Source organism: Symphalangus syndactylus, chromosome 3 (assembly GCF_028878055.3).
Source record: "Symphalangus syndactylus isolate Jambi chromosome 3, NHGRI_mSymSyn1-v2.1_pri, whole genome shotgun sequence".
Lineage (NCBI taxonomy): Eukaryota > Metazoa > Chordata > Mammalia > Primates > Hylobatidae > Symphalangus > Symphalangus syndactylus.
Genome location: NC_072425.2, coordinates 112869006 through 112888495, shown reverse-complemented (window position 1 = coordinate 112888495; position 19490 = coordinate 112869006). Strand labels below are relative to the sequence as shown.

At 33.8% G+C, this 19490-nt stretch overlaps 1 protein-coding gene across 25 annotated transcripts in view; it reads left to right on the top strand.

Moving 5' to 3' along the window:
* ADAM22 (ADAM metallopeptidase domain 22) overlaps nucleotides 1–19490 on the top strand; it is a 266920-nt gene that overhangs the window by 223800 nt on the left and 23630 nt on the right. For 8 of the 25 annotated variants that reach the window (XM_063636415.1, XM_055272808.2, XM_055272802.2 and 5 more), the window contains 5 exons: nucleotides 2844–3012; nucleotides 5624–5738; nucleotides 7981–8071; nucleotides 11382–11399; nucleotides 18743–18850. In XM_063636415.1, the coding sequence (XP_063492485.1) occupies nucleotides 2844–3012; nucleotides 5624–5738; nucleotides 7981–8071; nucleotides 11382–11399; nucleotides 18743–18850 (501 nt within the window). Of the gene's footprint in view, nucleotides 1–2843; nucleotides 3013–5623; nucleotides 5739–7980; nucleotides 8072–11381; nucleotides 11400–18742; nucleotides 18938–19490 lie in introns of all 25 variants that reach the window. The other 17 variants (XM_055272813.2, XM_055272811.2, XM_055272807.2 and 14 more) reach the window with 3 other exon arrangements.

Here is a 19490-nt window from a genome sequence, read left to right as displayed (position 1 = left end):
ATGGGAATTACAAAACGCTGCTCAAAGAAATCAGAGATGCCACAAACAAAAGGAAAAACATTCCATGCTTGTAATCAGAGAGGTCACAAACAAAAGGAAAAACATTCCATTCTTGTGAATCAGAAGAATCAATATTATTCAAATGGCCATACTGCCAAAGCAATTTACAGATTAAATGCTATTGCTATCAAACTATCGATGACATTCTTCATAGAACTAGAAAAAAACTCTTAAAATTCACAGGGAACTAAAAAGCTGGAGGTATCACGTTGCTCAACTTCAAACTATAGTACAGGGCTACAGTAACTAAAACAGCATGGTACTGGTACAAAAACAGATACACAGACCAATGGAACAGAATAGAGAACCCGGAAATAAAGTCACACACCTGCAACCATCCGATCTTCGATGAAGCTGACAAAAACAAGTAATGTGGTACTGGGTATATACCCAAAGGATTATAAATCATGCTGCTATAAAGACACATGCACACGTATGTTTATTGTGGCACTATTCACAATAGCGAAGACTTGGAACCAACCCAAATGTCCATCAATGATAGACTGGATTAAGAAAATGTGGCACATATACACCATGAAATACTATGCAGCCATAAAAAATGATGAGTTCATGTCCTTTGTAGGGACATGGATGAAGCTGGAAACCATCATTCTCAGCAAACTATCACAAGGACAAAAAACCAAACACCGTGTGTTCTCACTCATAGGTGGGAATTGAACAATGAGAACACTTGGACACAGGAAGGGGAACATCACACACCAGGGCCTGTCATGGGGCAGGGGGAAGGGGGAGGGATAGCATTAGGAGATATACCTAATGTAAATGATGAGTTAATGGTTGCAGCACACCAACATGGTGCATATATACATATGTAACAAACCTGCACATTGTGCACATGTACCCTAGAACTTAAAGTGTAAGAATAATAATAATAAAAAACCAACCCCCCCAAAAAAAACACTTCATTTCTAATTCCCAAATAAATTCAACATATTTGGAAAAAAAATAAGAAGCAATGGGGAAAGGACTCCCTATTCAATAAATGGTGGTGGGATAAGTGGCTAGCCATATGCAGAAGATTGAAACTGGACCCCTTTCTTACACCATGTACAAAAATCAACTCAAGATAGATTGAAGACTTAAATATAAAACTCAAAACTATAAAAACCCTGGAAGACAACTTAGGCAATACTATTTTGGACATAAGAATAGTCAAAGGTTTGATTATGAAGACACCAGAAGCAATCATAACAAGCAAAAATTGACAAATAGAATCTAATTAAACTAAAGTGCTTCTGCACAGCAAAAGTAACTATCAACAGAGTAAACAGACAACCTACAGAATGGGAAAATTTTTTTGTAAACTATACATTTGACAAAGGTCTAATATCCAGCATCTATAAGGAGCTTAAATTTACAAGAAAAAACAACCCCATTAAAAAGTGGGCAAAGGACATGAACAGACACTTTTCAAAAGAAGACATACGTGTGGTCAAAGAGCATATGAAAAAAGATCAATGTCACCGATCATTAGAGAAATTCAAATAAAAACCACCATAAGATACCATCTCACAGCAGTCAGAATGGTTATTATTAAAACATCAAAAAATAACATGCTGGTGAGGTCGCAGACAAAGGGGAACATTTACACACCTTTGGTGGGAGTGTAAATTAGTTTAACCATTGTGGAAAGCAGTGTGGCGATTCTTTAAAGACCTAAAAACAAATACTGTTCAACCCAGCAATCCTGGTACTGGGTATAAACCCAAAGGAATATAAATCATTCTACCATAAAGACACAGGCACACGTATGTTCATTGCAGCACTGTTCACAATCTCAAAGACATGGAATCAACCTAAATGCCCATCAATGGCAGGCTGGATAAAGAAAATGTGGAATATATATATATATATATATATATATACACACACTCACACACACACACATATGCACACCATGGAATACTATGCAGCCATAAAAAAGAACAAGATCATTTCCTTCACAGGGAGCTGGAGGCCATCATCCTTAGTAAACTAACACAGGAACAGAAAACCAAATATCACATGTTCTCACTTATAAGTGGGAGCTAAATGATGAGAACACGTGGACACAAAGAAGGGAGCAACAGACACTGGGACCTATTTGAGGGATGTGATGATGAGGAGGGAGTGGATGAGAAAAAATAACTATTGAGTACTAGGCTTAGTAGCTGGATGATGAAATATTCTGCACAACGAACCTTCATGACATGAGTTTACCTATATTACAATCCTGCACATGTACCCTGAACATAAAATAAAAGTTAAAAAAATGGAGACTTTCATAGTCGCATTGACATGGCCCCATATGAATAAATTATGAATATACATTTTCAATTTTTACCGTGGTTTTAAAAAACATTTCTAAATAATATATGCAGGTTTGCTATATTGAGTAGTGATGTACAATAGTTTAGTCATTCTCAAATGTAATTGGTACATATGCAATCTTTTTGGGTCAACCAACTTATCAAATTACATGCTAGTAATAATGCCTTACTTACCTTTTGCTTGTTGCCCAGGTGAAATGATAAACCTGTTTCAATTCAGGCCCCAGTTATAATAATTATGTTTAAATCCTAAACTATATCAATTTCTCCAAAAGGAATTAGATCAAAAGATTCAATGGCTTTCTCAGAGATTGAACTGGCTTATGCTACTGGTCTTTAATAAGTAATAAATAGAATAGAGGAAGCAATATTGCCTGCTTTTAAGTTTTTGAGCATGTTTTCAAAATGAAGGTGAATTAATAGACTCATTTTTTGCTCTCAATTTGTTTTTAGTGGTGGGCATGTTAAGCTTGAAGAAGATGTAGATCTTGGCTATGTGGAAGATGGGACGCCTTGTGGTCCCCAAATGATGTGCTTAGAACACAGGTGTCTTCCTGTGGCTTCTTTCAACTTTAGTACTTGCTTGAGCAGTAAAGAAGGCACTATTTGCTCAGGAAATGGAGTAAGTATCCAGTACCTTGTCAGAATCTATTTATTTCTTTTATATCACAGAAATAGATAGGACCCTAAACTATTTATTTTTCTTAATTATGGAAAAACATGATTTTTCATATTTCTAGTTGGTGTATAAATACTAATTCAATTATAGTTATTTGAATATTTCTGTTGTATAATCTGAGAAAGCCTGGGAATAAGGAAACAAATAATCTTTCTAACCAAATTCTTCCATCCTTCTTTTCTCTGTTACTATGATCTCATATAATATAATGCCAACTTTTTACAAGTGAACTAGGATATACATTTTAACAAACTATAATGGAATTTTAAGAAAGAGAATAAAAATCGGATGTGATGGCCACAGTATTTAAAAACGATGTGGTCTGGGCACTGACAAATCTGAACAGACTATTAACTGCTGTAGCCACACCAGCGTGTACAAGCTGAGGATAAGTTCTAGAAATAAAAACAGAATAACTTAGGGAAATGTTTCTAACAGATGAGTAGAAAAAAACATGGCTTTTGAAAGACTTTTAATTCTATTCTTTCAGTTATATATCAGATAATGTGTATCCTGTACAGGTAAGTTTACAGGTTAAATATTCATCCTCTACTAGGGATAAAGTTTTGTCAGTTTCAATTAGAAATTCCTATACCACCAAAAAAGAGTTTGTTCTATTTCTTTCAGCATGTGCTATGGCATTCTTTTTATTTTTGTTCCAGATCCTTTGCTTGAACTGTTGTGTTATCCAGTTAAGATAAAAGATCCCTGTTTTGGAATTGTAAGCCTTCATTCCTGGTCTTTCCATGCTTGTCCTCAGGGATATTCCAAGAACTTATTTAGGGAAGTAACTAATTATTACTTCTTGCCAAAGCATAGGAATTCTCATGGCATGTAAGAGTAGAGCAGACATGTACTAAGTAGCTCTGCTCCTATGAAGGAGTCTTCCAACTCTTCTTTTCTTAATCTAAGAGGATGTTAGGGGGTCAGAGGAAAAGAACAATGGAATTTTTCTTGATCATCTATGCTAATGAATAAGCATATCTTATCCATCTTAAGATTCTGAAACAAAACACAAGAGACCAAACATAGTTGTGCTTAGTAAACATTTGTTTAATTAATTGGTAAAAGAATAATCAATACAAATAAATCAGATGGCAAATCAGCATCCAGATAATTTACAACAATTATGCATAATATAATTATGTATTCACAATAATTATGCATAATTATATTGGGTAATTTTAACTTACAGCAACTCTGTATTTGTGACGAAAAATTAATACAAGTAAATATTCTTTTTGTACTATATATCATGTAGTTAAGAGTGTGGGCTTGCAATCATATAGCCTGGGTTTGAATCCCAACTCTGCTTTTTATTAGCTGGGTAACATCGGGCAAATTTCTTAGCCTCTGTGACTCAATTTCTTCCTCTGTAAAATGGAGATAATAATAGTGCCCACTTTAAAGAATTGTGCGAAGATGGAGTTAACTTGTAAAACACTTAAAACAAGACTGGGATATGGTAAGTTTTCAATAAATGTAAGCTATGCTGTTTATTATGATTACTGTACACTGGGCATCATTGTCTGTTCTTGTCACTATATCGCTGATACCTGACATATGATATAGCAACTGATGCTTGAAGAAGCCAGGCGACCTGATTGAGGTCCCTTAGTAAGATGGGAGTGATATGGTGAATCAAATCCAGGCCTTTTGATTTTAAGCCTAAACCTTTTTCGTTCTGCATATTTGTTAATCTGTAGCTCTGATTGAGGCTGTGTTATAGTTACATCTAGATGTGGATGTATGTTGTTTTCCTGAAAATTAGATCAGACAAGACAGAAACCACTGTAGTAAAAACCTGTCTCAGGAGGAACTTTGCTGATCTTCAACCTAACAATTCTCTCCTGCTTCTCTATTCAAGGTTGTTTTGAATTAGATTTAGGTGTATATTCTGTTTCTTGAGTGGACTAATGAAGAGAGATTATTTTCCTATAATATAAAAAAATGGTGTCAGTTTTATGTGAATCTTTTTTCTATACTCTATTCATGGGAGTTCTTAGTTCCCCTGACCCTGACATAGCTAGTATCTATAGCATGGGTTGAAGTGCCAAGGTTGTATAGCCTTGTGGAACTTTCTTCTCAGCCTACTGCAAAACGTCAGGTCTCCCCTCCTCATCAGACTTTTATTTCATTTTGCTTCCTAAAAAATGAATAACATTTTTGCATAAAGACCCTTACTATGGAAGGAAGGAAACCTTTGTATTAGATAATTGACAGATGATTATATTTCTGCTTAGCTTTTTAAATCTTCCTCATAAAATTCAAGTTAATGAAAATCAAAACAATTATTTCTTTTTTTTTTTTTTTTAGATGTAGATCAATTTCTCTGTTAAAATTCATCATTTCCTTTGGGTCAGTTGTTGTCTCTAGGAAACATTTGCTTGAGGTACTGGAGGGAGAAATAATGTAATTAGTATTAGGAAGAACATACTAATAATTTTTTGGAATTACCAAATTCTAAGCATATGATAATAAGAAATTAGTGTTTATTTTTCATGCTTCTGTACCACAGAGTTGACATTTACTCTAGCTTGATTTTGGATTTCAGGTTTGCAGTAATGAGCTGAAGTGTGTGTGTAACAGACACTGGATAGGTTCTGACTGCAACACTTACTTCCCTCACAATGATGATGCAAAGACTGGTATCACTCTGTCTGGCAATGGTAAGTACTTAATTTGGTAACATTATGTAGTCTTTATACACAAAGAGAAAACTGCTCTCTGAATACTTTTATTGGAGTTATTTTTATGATAATCAGAAATATATTCTCATAATAATGAATTATACAACTGGGGTCCACTTTATGAAACTGATTATGTCCATTAAATTGTAATGATATGTAATATTATGTATAACTTAGTCTATTTGATTTAGGCTTATCTTGTCGTACTTCATTCTGAGATTTTTCAAGTATAGTTGTCTGAGGCTGTCAATAAACCCTAACATTTCTTTCAAATGAAGAAAGTAGTCATAACTCTTAACTGTGTGCATTTAGAGGAAGAATTTTATATTTTTGAACTGAATTTTATATTTTATAAAAAAGAATTTTATATTTTATATATTTGAAATAATTAAGAAGAAACACTTGAAGAATTGGTTTTAAAATATTTTAATATTCTTTATTATAGAATCTCATTGTTGTTCAACCCCAGTTCTGTAGCCTGAACTGGCTACAGGTAGTAATCCTGGCCAAGGTTCCTGGAGGGGCTTTAAGAACATGGATAAGAAATAATAGGTGCAGTCCTAAAATCTAGGGTGGCCCAAGTTGGGGTATAGAAATAAAATGCAGATAGTTGAAAGAACTCAAACATTGGAGCAAATGTCCCCCTTTAAAATACTTCATCATTTCATTATTGAGTATACAAGATAATGCTCAAATCCTGAAGTTCATTCACTTTCAAAGGATGAGAAAAAAGGAATATGTTCATTCTAATAATCTAGAAAGAGTAAACAGTTTTAGCTAATATGACTTTTACAAAGAAAATCATAGGATGATTAAGATTTTAGAGTCCCCAGTCTTAGCAATGGTAGTGTGGTGCTTGTTCCAGTAATTAATTGAAAGACAATAATATTTAGGTACATGGATTTAAATGACGTGTCAAAAGCCATACCATTACTTAGAAATAAACAAGACTAACATCTAAGTTTATTGATCCCTGTTAAGTCCCTGGAAAAAAAGGAAGGGAGGGCAGACAGGCTAGGTCTTGGAGTAAGAAAATCCTAGTGACCCAAGGAATCCTCTGGCATCTGCATCTGTGCATCCCACAGAGGACCTGGGAGGTTGGAGTCCACTAGTCTGCTCAGATGACCTAGCCCTGCTGTCTGACATGAATTCTGAGAGCTCCCAGACAGAGAGACTGCCACTACTATCATGGAGAATTGAAATCTTCTCAAGTAGCCCATGACTCCTGACCTCTGATGTGTAAAAGAATGCCTCAGGAGTGGAGCAGGCAAAGATGGATCTCAGCTGCTCTGGATGAAAGCTCTGCAGTTAACCATGTGGCATAAATCATTATCAGCAAAACAGGCCTTCTGGTGTCAGAGCCAGGCCTTATTCAGATCAGCCTTTTCTGCCTTTGAGCCCTCATTTGAGCTTATTGACCAAGCCTTTAACTCATGGTGCCATTCTGCTGTGATGATCCCCTTAAAGATTATATCTCAGCCTGCCTGACAATGGATACTGGCACAACAGTGCCGTCACTGTGTTCTGAGCTTCAACCCCACCCTGGATTCTGCCTGCCTCTCTCTCTGCCAGTGTGGTGCTGCCTCTCCTGCCACACTAGCTCCAATCCTCCAGCTCACTCGACTCTTTTTCCTCTGGGATTTCCTTCTCTAGAATGCCACAGCCATCATTGCCCAGATGGGGAATTACAAGCCCAGTGTTTTTATCACCTACATCACCTGGGCAGTAATCATAGAAGTCTGTGGACATGTTTTCTCCCTTAAGAAGGTTGTATTAATTTTGAGAGAGACAAAATATAACACACACACAAAACTGAGAGCAATAAGGACCTTGCATTAGTTGTCAAAATGGAGTGATATGCACAATAACATTTCTAGAATTTCTGAGAAAGAGGTAAGGATCAAAAGGAACACAGATCTACAAGTTCCTCCGTAAGTTTCATTACTCTTCCCTCATTAAACTAAATGACATCATGTTTTCTGGAAAATACAACTGTGCAAAATGCACTTGGACAAGAATTAAAAAGGACATACACCAAACATTATTTTTAAGACAACTGATGTGGATTGCTGAATTATGGTTGATTTTTTCTTTCCTTTGAAAAATACTCATTTTTTAAAACAAACAGTGTTGTTAGTGTGATGATTACAAAACTGAACAATAAAGTTTCTGAGAGGATTTCATACCACTGATCTTCCTTCTTTCTTTTTTTTCCTCTCAGGTGTTGCTGGCACCAATATCATAATAGGCATAATTGCTGGCACCATTTTAGTGCTGGCCCTCATATTAGGAATAACTGCGTGGGGTTATAAGTAAGTGAAATGTCTCAGTCTTGTTACTACTGAAATATACTTCTAGACATTTTGATTACATGAAAACATATAGAAAGTTTTGTATCATTGGTTGAATATACTTGCAATGAAAATCAGCTTGGCTCAGCAGCCAGTCAATGCTTACTCTTGGCATGGCGAGAAGTGATAATAACATCATTTTTTAGATTTCGAGACAACTTCCTTCTATTGTAAAAGAACTGAGTATTATTTTAAAATCCTTGAAGTGAATTGAAACCAGTCTAAATTTGTAAAAACTGGTAAGTTGTAACTTTTGAAGAGAATTTGATAGCCTTAAACATTTTGCTCAGTAAATGCCTTCAAACGTTGTAAACTTATTTATCTATTTAATGTGTTCAATTTTCTTTTTATGATTTATATAATCTGAAAAGAGAGTATTCAATTTCCTTTTTAAGTACTTTAATCTTATGATATGAAAAATTTATTCGTATTCAAATAACTAATTTGTTTAATAAGTTAAAACTTAAATATAGTAAACCTTAAATTTTCTTTAATATTTCAACTTAAAATCATATTCTGCTGTTCCTTGATGATGATGTTCCAGTCCACAGGCCTGGGGTTTTTCTCCATTTGGAAGGCCTGCAGCTTGTGCTAGGCATTCTGGGCATTACCTCATTTCATAGCACATTTTTCTTCATAGATCAAACTTAGGTAACTCAAAGTTTTGGGAATTAGAATCAAAATTTTAGACTTTTACCCCATGCCTTTTAATGGACTCGCCTTTGTTCCATAAGTTAATATATGTCAAACACTCAAAGTAGTACCTGGCCCACAGTAAGCACTATGTAATTGTTTGCTATTATTATTATCACTTAACATGGTCTTAAACCAGTTGCACCAAAGGAAACACCTTTATAGTGTACATGGTAATTGCTTGTGAGGTCAAAACCATGAAAGAGTTTCTTTGGCTAAAAAGGGAGAGCAGTTAGTTTACTGGCAGGATAAGCTTTGTATGCTGCAAGCATTAATAATACAGGCATTTGTGGAAGACTATGTATTAATGAGTAGCGCAGAGAGCATAGCATAGTTTGGCAAAACATGGTTGACATGGCATATCATAGTGAAGGAAGAGGACAGCACAGTAGTAAGCTTTTCCCTGATTAAATGAGCACCTAGCCCTGTACCATGTAGTATTCCACAAATTCTTGTATTATTAACGCTTGTAGCATACAAAACCTATCTTGGCAGTAAACTAATTGCTCTCCCTTTTCAGCTAAATAAACTCTTTCATAATTTTGACCTCACAAGCAATTGCCATATACACTTATAAAGGTGTTACCTTTGGCGCAGTTGGTTTAAGACCATGTTAGGTGATAATACTAAGTTCATAGCAGATGCTTAAAACCTATGGGCCTCTTTGGTGTGCAGGTTACTGGGTATATTTCACCTCAGCATAACATTTGGAGTTATAAAATCATGTATCTGATAGGAAGGCTTTTCTTTTTGTCATTTGATTTCTCCTCACACCAGAAGCAAATTAGCTGTTTGTTGGAATCACCCCATTTCTCCAACTTAATGCACGATTTAAGTAGTAATTGTCATCACAAGCATTATTGTGTTGAAGTACCTCAGTTGTTTCATTTGGCTATGTGAAAATGGAAAGAAAAAATTGTTCATTCTGGAGTGTGTGATTTTCTGCCACCTAGTGATGGAAGTGGATATTTCATTTTTACAATCTTGGAAAAACCTACCTTTTAGAAACCTTAACACTCATATTACTTATTAAATTATGTGTCTATTTGCCTTTATTGATTAGAATGAAAATCACTTTTTTTCTGCATGTGACTTCTTATTTTATGGCATTCTTTTGAGATCTGTTCATTCCTGAATATATGCACTTTGCAACTTTAATAAGATCCACTTAGCTGGAAACTCATTTAAGTTGATTTTAGCTTGAGGAAAAAGACAAACCTTGTGCATACTACAGTATCTTCTTTATAAATAATTAGTCCAAATAGCTAAAGTTTTAATGTTTCTAAAATTATTCAGAATATGCTTAGGAATATAGTGGGAATGTAGATATTTTAATAGAGTAATTAAATTCATGAATATAATGTTTTACTTATTCTATTTGCAATTTAAAACCACATTTAGAACCTAGGAACTCATTTTCTCATTAGTTTGTCCAGTTAAACTTTCTACCCCTTCTCCAAGCCTTGGGGTGGAGAATAGCAGGAAATAAAAAAAAGAAGTAGAATGCTCATTTGGAACTGTATGGCTCAGGAGATCAGATTGAAGGAATAAAAAGTAAAACATCTCGAATAGAAAAGTACCAGGCTTATTTTTCCCCCATTTGATAGTTTCCAGAATGAAAAATAATAACGAATTGGTACCTTTGCCATCATGTGTCCATTATCAAATGTGATATGTATAATGTGGATGAAATGGACTGGCAGATAAAGATGTTACCAATGAAATCCATATGAAAACATTATCCTTGATCTTAGAGGAAGCAGCCCAAAACTACTCAGTTGCATGACCTTTCTAACGTGTCTCCAAGATATTAACACTTAATTATGTCAAGATAGAAAGTTAGCAGTGAACTCTCGAAAAGTCACTGGTACTGGACTACCACACCCTGTAGAGCAATTTTTTAATAAGATCCACTTAGTTGGAAACTCATTTAAGTCGATTTTAGCTTATGGTTAGATAAACACAGAAACTAAACATTGAACAAGTATTTCCAATGTGAAGCTTCAGTGAGTAAGTAGTAATCACTTAGGAGATCCTTAACAGTCATGAATTGACCCACTCCTATTTATCATACCTGATGAAATAAAATGTCCTGGTATTCATTTATATTCCCCTATTTGAAATTCTTAGGAATAACTATAATTTGGGGTTTATATTCCATTAGGAATGAATTATAATTTTATTTCTGTAAAAATAGTTATTTATATAAGTAACTTGATTCATTAATTTCATTATTTAAGTTAATGTATGTTTGAAGACCTGTATTTGAAATAAGATTTACTTTAGAGCAGTGATTGATGTTGAGAAAACAGTTACTCTTTAATGACTGCAGTATATTTATGTTTTTAAAAATGGACAGTTGTTTGACAATATTGTCAGTGACTCTTTGTTGCTTCTCCTGATGATGAGGTGACGTTTTTGTGTGTGCATTCCCATTTTAATTCTGTAATTCAGAATCCTCTAGTGAAGACTTTTCAATGAAAGCTAGAGCTTTTATGTTTAGAGCTCCCTCTTGATGTCCTTCCAGAGGTAACTAACTCTCGTGTTTCTCCCTCTTTCTCTTCTTGTCCATGAAAAGAAACTACCGAGAACAGAGGTATGTAATACAAATAATGTGAATATAAAACTGAAAGGTTTGACTCATATTAGCATTGTTGGAATTCATACATGCAATTATAATTAAGTTCACTTTGTTTTTATGCTATAATGATCATACACTAATCTTGATTTTTCATTATCTTGAGATAATTTTAATGATGGTGCAGTAAAATATAGTAATTTAAAATAGATCTGTCATTTAATTTTAATGGGTCTTTTATCCAATGATACTACAATTAGTGGAGAGTCTTGCTTATTTTTTAATAGTAATATATATAGAAATTGATTTTTTCCATCTAAAACAAATTTCCTCTATGTTAAGGTGTCCCATTTGTTTACATCAATATTAGCTTTTCTTCATGTTTGTAACACTCTTATTGCCTAATACTTTCTGAGGGAATTTATTTATTACTGTTTTTATATTAATAATATCCATTCATAAGTGACAAAGTTTATTTGGGCAGTGTTGCTGTTGGGAATGTTCTAGCATTTCATGAGCCTGTTTATCTCTGCATAAGAAATTGTTTTGTATTGATTAGGTAACTGCACATTTAAAGAAAGAATTTGCATAGTTGGAATAATAAAAATGCCTATATTCTTGAGAAAGTCAGACACCCTGTATAGCATAACCATAAAAATCTATGTTTAACCAACAGCATAAAAAGAGATACAAAACGTTCATGTTATTCTATAACAATTGCCTATTTTATCTGAATCTAAATTAGCACATAATATTGGAATGCACTCTTCACTTTTCCCACTTAAAAAGTTACTAGTGCTGTTAGCTATTGATAAAAAATATTAAAATATTATCCTGGAAACTGATAACCTAGACCAGGTCTTACACATGATAATGGTATTTAGTTCTATACTCATGGTATTTATGCAGATTCCTATTTACTTAACCTTTTCCATTGTTGAGTTGCATGCTTGTGACAGGTTATGAATAAGGTGTATAAATGTGGTAGTTTGTCATGCTCCATCACAACTTTCATTTTTTTCACAAATCAAAAATTTAAACTTTACTCTTTTTAAAATAAATTAAAATTCCCATAAGGCTTTAACTGTAAGTATCTGTAGAATCTGTATAAATCATATGGTGTCCATGGGTTACCATTTGAAATCCTGGTCAGTTTGTGTAGACAAAGAAGATATTGACCTATCCCTAGAGTGACTAACTCATCATTAATGGAAAAAGTAAAACTGGGATAAAATTACAATTTAAGAACAACCAGATTTCTTCATGACGTGTTTTAAACTCTTGTGTCCAAAAGCGCTTGAGTAGAGCAGGAGCCACCGTTTAGGCTTTCTGTTGGGTAGAGGTTGATGGATCGTATTAGAAATCTAAGTTTGGTGAGCTTCTTTAGTGGAAAATAGAATTAGGCAAGTAAGATTAAAAAGTTAATGATTCAGCTTCATTTCCACAGGAACTAAGGCTATAATGTAATTTAATATTGCTGAATATGTGAAAATGAAAGTGAAATGTCTCATAGGTAACATAAGCAAAGCTAGCACAGTGCTCTAAGATGTGTTCTCATTAGGGATTCTATCCAGAATAAGGGTATTGCCCACACTTTAGAAAAATGATTAATATTGAAAAGTATGCACAAATTTCTTGTTCTAACTCAATATGTAGAGAGATATAGTTAACATTTTCACATAAAGAATCTGCTTTATGTGCCTGATATAATTTCATGTCTCCTGGTGTTACCGAGTCATCATTTCATTGATCTGGCTGCTCTTTTGGAATCTAGTCCATCATATTTTGAGAGTTGTCACATCTTCAGTGGATATTTATTTTGATATATGTCAACACAACCTTTTTTTTTGTCCTTGCCCATAACTAATGAATATTAGGTTTGTACAGTAGGTCTCAAAGTGGAGAAATGGCAAAGAATAGACTTTAGATCAGGAAGTTGTGAATGTATAAGTGTTTTCTAAATGATTTTCCTTTTTGAGAATATATGTTAGTGATTATAGACAAAGTGGTAAGGCCAACAGACCAAAGCATGCATTAAAAAATGTTCAATCTTATAAAAATATCTATGGACATTCAGGTAAAGATCTTCCCAATTCCAAAATATACCAGGAAGTAAAATTAAGGATTTTGAGTTGTTATTGATTTTAAATTAGGTTTTTCTTTGAGGTTCCATGGTAGGGAGACCAGTCCACAAGGAATCAGAAATCTGCTAGTATGTGGTATTGGAAAATCAAACTTACCTCAACTCTGAAATCAAGTAAGGTTCTTTGTAATCTGTAAAGCATTATGGTGATGGGAAGTTATTAGCATGTGGTCTTGGAAGACTGTATTTCTCTGATCTTTGAATGAAAGAGGTGAATGTAGTTGTTCTCAAAGAGGAAGGCAGCATTCATTGACATGATTGAGGCTCACACATACTGGTTGAGGTGATGGAAATGTCGGTGAATGTAAACTTTTGCTTTGACACTAAATGCAAGACATAATAAGTATAATAGCCTGTTATCAGATTCTTAATACTGTTGTAATGGCTCAGAAGTACCAAACTGGGCATAACTTTCCAGTTCCTGGAGAGGACAGGCAAGTAATTCTGTGACTGAATTTGATAACCAGATAAATTTTCTCTCCTGAGAATGAGTCCTCAAGGTTTTCAGTATAGAGAAGGATTGTATTCTATGTTTTCTTGCAAGTTTGACAAAAAGATGTGAAGCAGACCCATTTTTTTTCTTTTTGTTCACAAACCTCGTAATAGAAAGAAACTGGAAGCTCCGTTCTGGGGCATAGTGAAGGCAGAACTCCACATATGTGCAGCATCACTTTAAATCTGCCAGTGTCTTATGATGGGCAGAACTGTGGAACAAAGGAGCCATAGCCTTAGACATTAGGTAATTAGAATGATGGTTATATTTATCCTTTCATTTAAAATATTCAAGAAAGAAAACTTCCCCAATTTTTTCAGTTGATATTATTGTTTATATTATAGCACAATTGCTTTAGGACTTAGAAGCTATATGACTTGTAATGAGAATTATAAGTGGATTTTAGTTTTTAGGGTAAGTTTGCAAATAGCAATAGAATAAGAAACATCAACTGAACTTAGATACATAAAACATTCATATTTAGCTGAAATCTTATTCTCTTGCTTTGTCTGAAGTGAACACACACCATTATGATTGATGAGAAGTATAAAAAATAATTAGATTATATCTTTTTCATCTATGGTTTCACTTTAAGCAGAATGCCCTCCCTTTCCCCATTTCTTTTCTCTCTCACCTGTTTTAGCCACTTTATTTTCTACTTGTGAACTTTTCATCTTTTTTCCAAACCTTTATTAGTTTGTTTTTATATTATTATTATTATTATTTCGGTGATATTCCTGCATCTGTCAATGTTACTTGGTACACATTATGCAGTATTTCTTAAAACAGTAAAGTGACAATTTAATAAGAGATAACCCAGATGCCAACCAAGCATTGGAGAAATGCCTCCTTCAGCACTAAAGTTAAGAGTTGGTTAAATGGTTTTTCCTCCAACATTTTAAGTATGCATAAGAATTATTAAGATAAATATAATTCAATTGATGCTTTTAGGAAAGATTAGACTTCTCTCATAACAGGACCATTTGCCTAAAGGTTTTGGGGTGATAAAGAAACAGTCTTACTTAATGTTTAAATTTAGAATGCTAACATAACAACTAGATGATTTATAATTATGAACACATTAAGAGTTGTCTTCTGAAGTGGAATAAGAATAAGCAAGCAAAAAGCATAGTATTGTAGACCTGGAGAGAAATAATTGTATAGATTAGCTCCCCCAGAGTCATTAAGTTACAGGGGTTGATCCTTACCTAGAGAATAGGAAATACCTTCAAAAGAATGTTATTTAATGGGATGCATCAATTCAAAACACAAAATGAAATGCCAAAGTTGTACAGAGAAGAAAAAGACAACATGTAATTAATGTGGGGAGAGATACGTTTTGAGGGGGAAAAAAACTAGTTACTTGTTTATTATATTTTGGCTATTGTTCACTAAAAATCATACATGTCTAAAATATTTGCATGTAATATGAGAAATTTGAGGTAATTTTCCCATTATAAAATTTAGTACTAATCAGGCCACCTACTGTGGTGATGTTCACTTTTAGTTTCCCAAATTTGATGAAATAAGAAAGCACTCAATATTTAAGAAGAAAGCTGTAAAGATGAAAAAGGACTGGAAAAACAAGTTTGATTTAAAATTTTAAAAGGATAATTTAGTTAGTCATTTATAACAACAAATGATGAAAAGTTATTTTATTTATCATGGGGGCTTGATATTCTCTATTAAAGCAAGAAGAATTAGCTTTGTTATGATATGTAATTAATAAATGTAAAAAAGACAAATTTCTAGACAATGAAGGTTGTTAAACATTATTACTAGTAGTAGTATTGTTATTATTATTTTTTGAGATGGAGTCTTGCTCTGTCGCCCAAGCTGGAGTGCAGTGGCGCGATCTCGGCCCACTGCAACCTCCGCCTCCCAGGTTCAAGCGATTCTCCTGACTTAGCTTCCTGAGTAGCTGGCATTACAAGTGCGTGCCACCACGCTCGGCTAATTTTTTTGTATTTTTAGTGGAGATGGGGTTTCACCATGTTGGTCAGGCTGGTCTCGAATTCCTGACCTCGTGATCCACCCACCTCAGCCTCCCAAAAACATTATTCTTAAGAGATCTTTAACGAAATTCATAACCTATCACTGACGTTTACCGCGTGAAGAAAGTTACGTGCATTCCTCATGGAATTTTAAGGAAAAGCCAGTGAATTTCTATCTTTTGGAGACTTTGCAGTGTGATAGATAAGAATCTAATCTGCTCAACGTAATGAAAACAAGGTGGTGCTCCAGAAGTACATTGAACTGAAACTGACTAAAACCCACAGTTTATGATATATTTAGCATTTAGGGTGTTTGGGCACTGTGTAAAAAATGGCCATGGACTTCAGAGAAGTTACATTGAAGGGATAATAAAACTGGTTCAGTTAAAAACACAAAACAAAACTGGGCCCCATCCATTGTGAAACATAGTCCGTCTACATCCTCAGTGTCAACTAAGTGAGGCCTTAATGTTTAAATTTAAATGTTAGAGAGAAGGCGATTTGTGGGATAGAATACTGGGAATGGTCAAGTGTAGTTCAGTGCTCTTACATAATAGCTTGTCTTTATTTTTTATTTATTTTATTTATTTTTTGAGACAGAGTCTTGCTCTGTTGACCAGGCTGGAGTGCAATGGTGCGATCTCGGCTCACTGCAACCTCTCCCTAAGTTCAAGCACTTCTTGTGCCTCAGCCACCTGAGTAGCTGGGATTACAGGTGTGTGCCACCACACCCAGCTAATTTTTGTATTTATCGTAGAGATGGAGTTTTACCATATTGGCCAGGCTAGTCTCCAACTCCTGACCTTAAGTGATCTGCCTGCCTCGGCCTCCCATAGTGCTGGGATTACAGGCGTGAGCCACCACACCTAGCCTGGTCTTTAACTTGAATTTGGTGAGGCACATCTCATCAGTTTATAAAGATTATCAGTAAAGATAGTAGTGATAAATGGGATTTGTTAACCATAGATATTATTATTGGAAATGTGTTCATGGAATTCTTTTACAAATATTAATATAATACAAAAGGGAAGTATTCTCCCCAAGGCAAAAAAGAGAACTCTGATTTTATTGACAGCATTTTTTTCAAGCATTAATGGAATATTTTACTGATACAAGGTAAAATAGAAAATACTAATAAAGATCTCTTACAGGGGAAGATATAGCAGGTGTCATGTAACAGTATAAATATGAAGTTTCATATTATTTTCTTATAAAATTAATGTTTTATATACTGGGGAAAAGATAACTATTATGAGCTGAAGTCATTTACAGAATTAAAAATATTTTGGAGGAATCATATCAAAAAGTTATAGGTGGAATTAATCCTACATTACTAATTTCATGAGAAATTCTACTTTCTTTAGTAAACATAAAAGAGAGTAGATTAAATCACACAAGTTAAAATATATGCTTCATACTAATTGAAAAATCTTTTTCAGATTCACAGACATGTGTAACTAAATAGCATTAAAATAATATGAGAGTATTCAATCATTCAAGAGAATGAATGACCAAGTATTTTAAACATTTACAACAATATGGCAATAATTTAAGCAAGGAAACACCTGAAAATGGCATTTTGGGGGGATTAAATTCAGCATCAGCAAATAATCAAAATTATAATGGTAAATAAGGAGAAACCAAATAAGAAAAAGAAAAGTTAGCAAATTTGTGCTTTTGCTAGAGATTTAATTAAGCATAGCTTTGTTAAAAATTCTCAGTCCAGCACTAGTTTGTGGCACCTCCAAAAATAGTACTGAATAGAAAAGAATCAAGTTTTAGGTGCAGTTGGCTATTTGGAGGCTACACCACTGACAAATGACCAGATTAGCTATTGCAGGAGGGTTAACTGGGGGCCTTATCTAAAAGTTTCTATCTGATTACCTTAGGAGAAGTAATAAAAATCTATTCCAATCTTAGTTTATTGAAAATTAGATGACTTGGGTCAATAACAGTGCAGATTAAATACATTTTCACTTGGGTACTCCTACTACAGTAGAGAGAGAGAACTAAGGTCACCCACCAACTACCTATAAATATGCTTCTATAGTTTCAACAAAAATTCAGTTATTTTTTTTCAACCTTTTCTTGCTTTTGCTAAATTATCTTCCTTCACATATTCCACTGAACAGTTATAAAATTACCTTTTTGATTTAACTTTGAATCTTTCCATTTCTTCGTATTTCTGTTAAATGAGTAATGAAGCTCTAAATTGAACATCAAACTCTAATAGTGATTTGGATTAAATTCTAGAATAGTTTAAAAGTCAATCAGTTCTTTTAAGACCAAATCCAGGTTACATTATGTAATGTTTAGAAATTACAAATAGTTTATTCACCACAAAGAAAAAAAAAGCTATGCTTAATCTGGGTAGGGACTATCTGTCCTAACACACCTGCGACATAATTTTTTTTAAAAAAAGACAAAAATGCACTTAACATTTTCAAGTATAATGAAGTTACCATGAAAACACTTATATTTTCATATTTTTTCCCCAAAGCAAGGCTTTATTCATCCAAACGATAAAAGACTTTTGTAATTGCATTTCTGGCCTCTACAGTTAGAATGACTTTAACTTGTCTCATTTATTGATAATTTTATGTGTTGTGATAGATTTGATTCATGTAGATCATTATCCCTACCTCTCTTTTTTCCTGAAATAATATTTGTATATGTCTGTGTTCATGTGTGTGTCTTGTTTTCTGACTCTGAAATGTTTATTATGCCTTAGACAGTTACCCCAGGGAGATTATGTAAAAAAGCCTGGAGATGGTGACTCTTTTTATAGCGACATTCCTCCCGGAGTCAGCACAAACTCAGCATCTAGTTCTAAGAAGAGGTCTGCTTTTCTGTCGCATTTTCAGATTTCTACCTGTTCCATCACACATTATTCCATTAGTCAGAACATTTCATTATTTTGCAGCAGGTTTGATTACTTCTTCCTTCTTTCTTGAATGTTAAAAAATAGTATCCTTTGTTCTTTGATTACTCTACTTCAAAATGCCATATGCTCAGAACCACTCATTATACAAATCAGGCCACAAAATTGAAACAAAGCAAACCAAACAATAACTCTGAATCTATATAGAAACCTCAGGGTTTTTCAGTCTTGCTTTATATGGCTTAAGAAACTATACATGGTATTCAATAATATTTAAATGGTGAGCTTTATGTCATGTTTGGTAGTCAAAGAAAAAGGTTACTGTCATGCTTCAATAAAAGCAATTGTTAAATAAATTGGTAATATAAGTGCTGCATTGAATATTTTTTAATCTTATATATATCAAAGCTAAGCTTGCTATGAAACAAAGATTGCTTCTCTGTGAATGATATATTTGAGTATTATGATTTTGCCATTTTTGGGGGGTGATTATTTCTAGACTTTATAAATTAGAATTTAGTTGACAAATTAAGTGTGCTTAATTTTGCCTGAGTTTTATAATAGTACAGGTGGGATTAATATATTATTTCTATGTCTT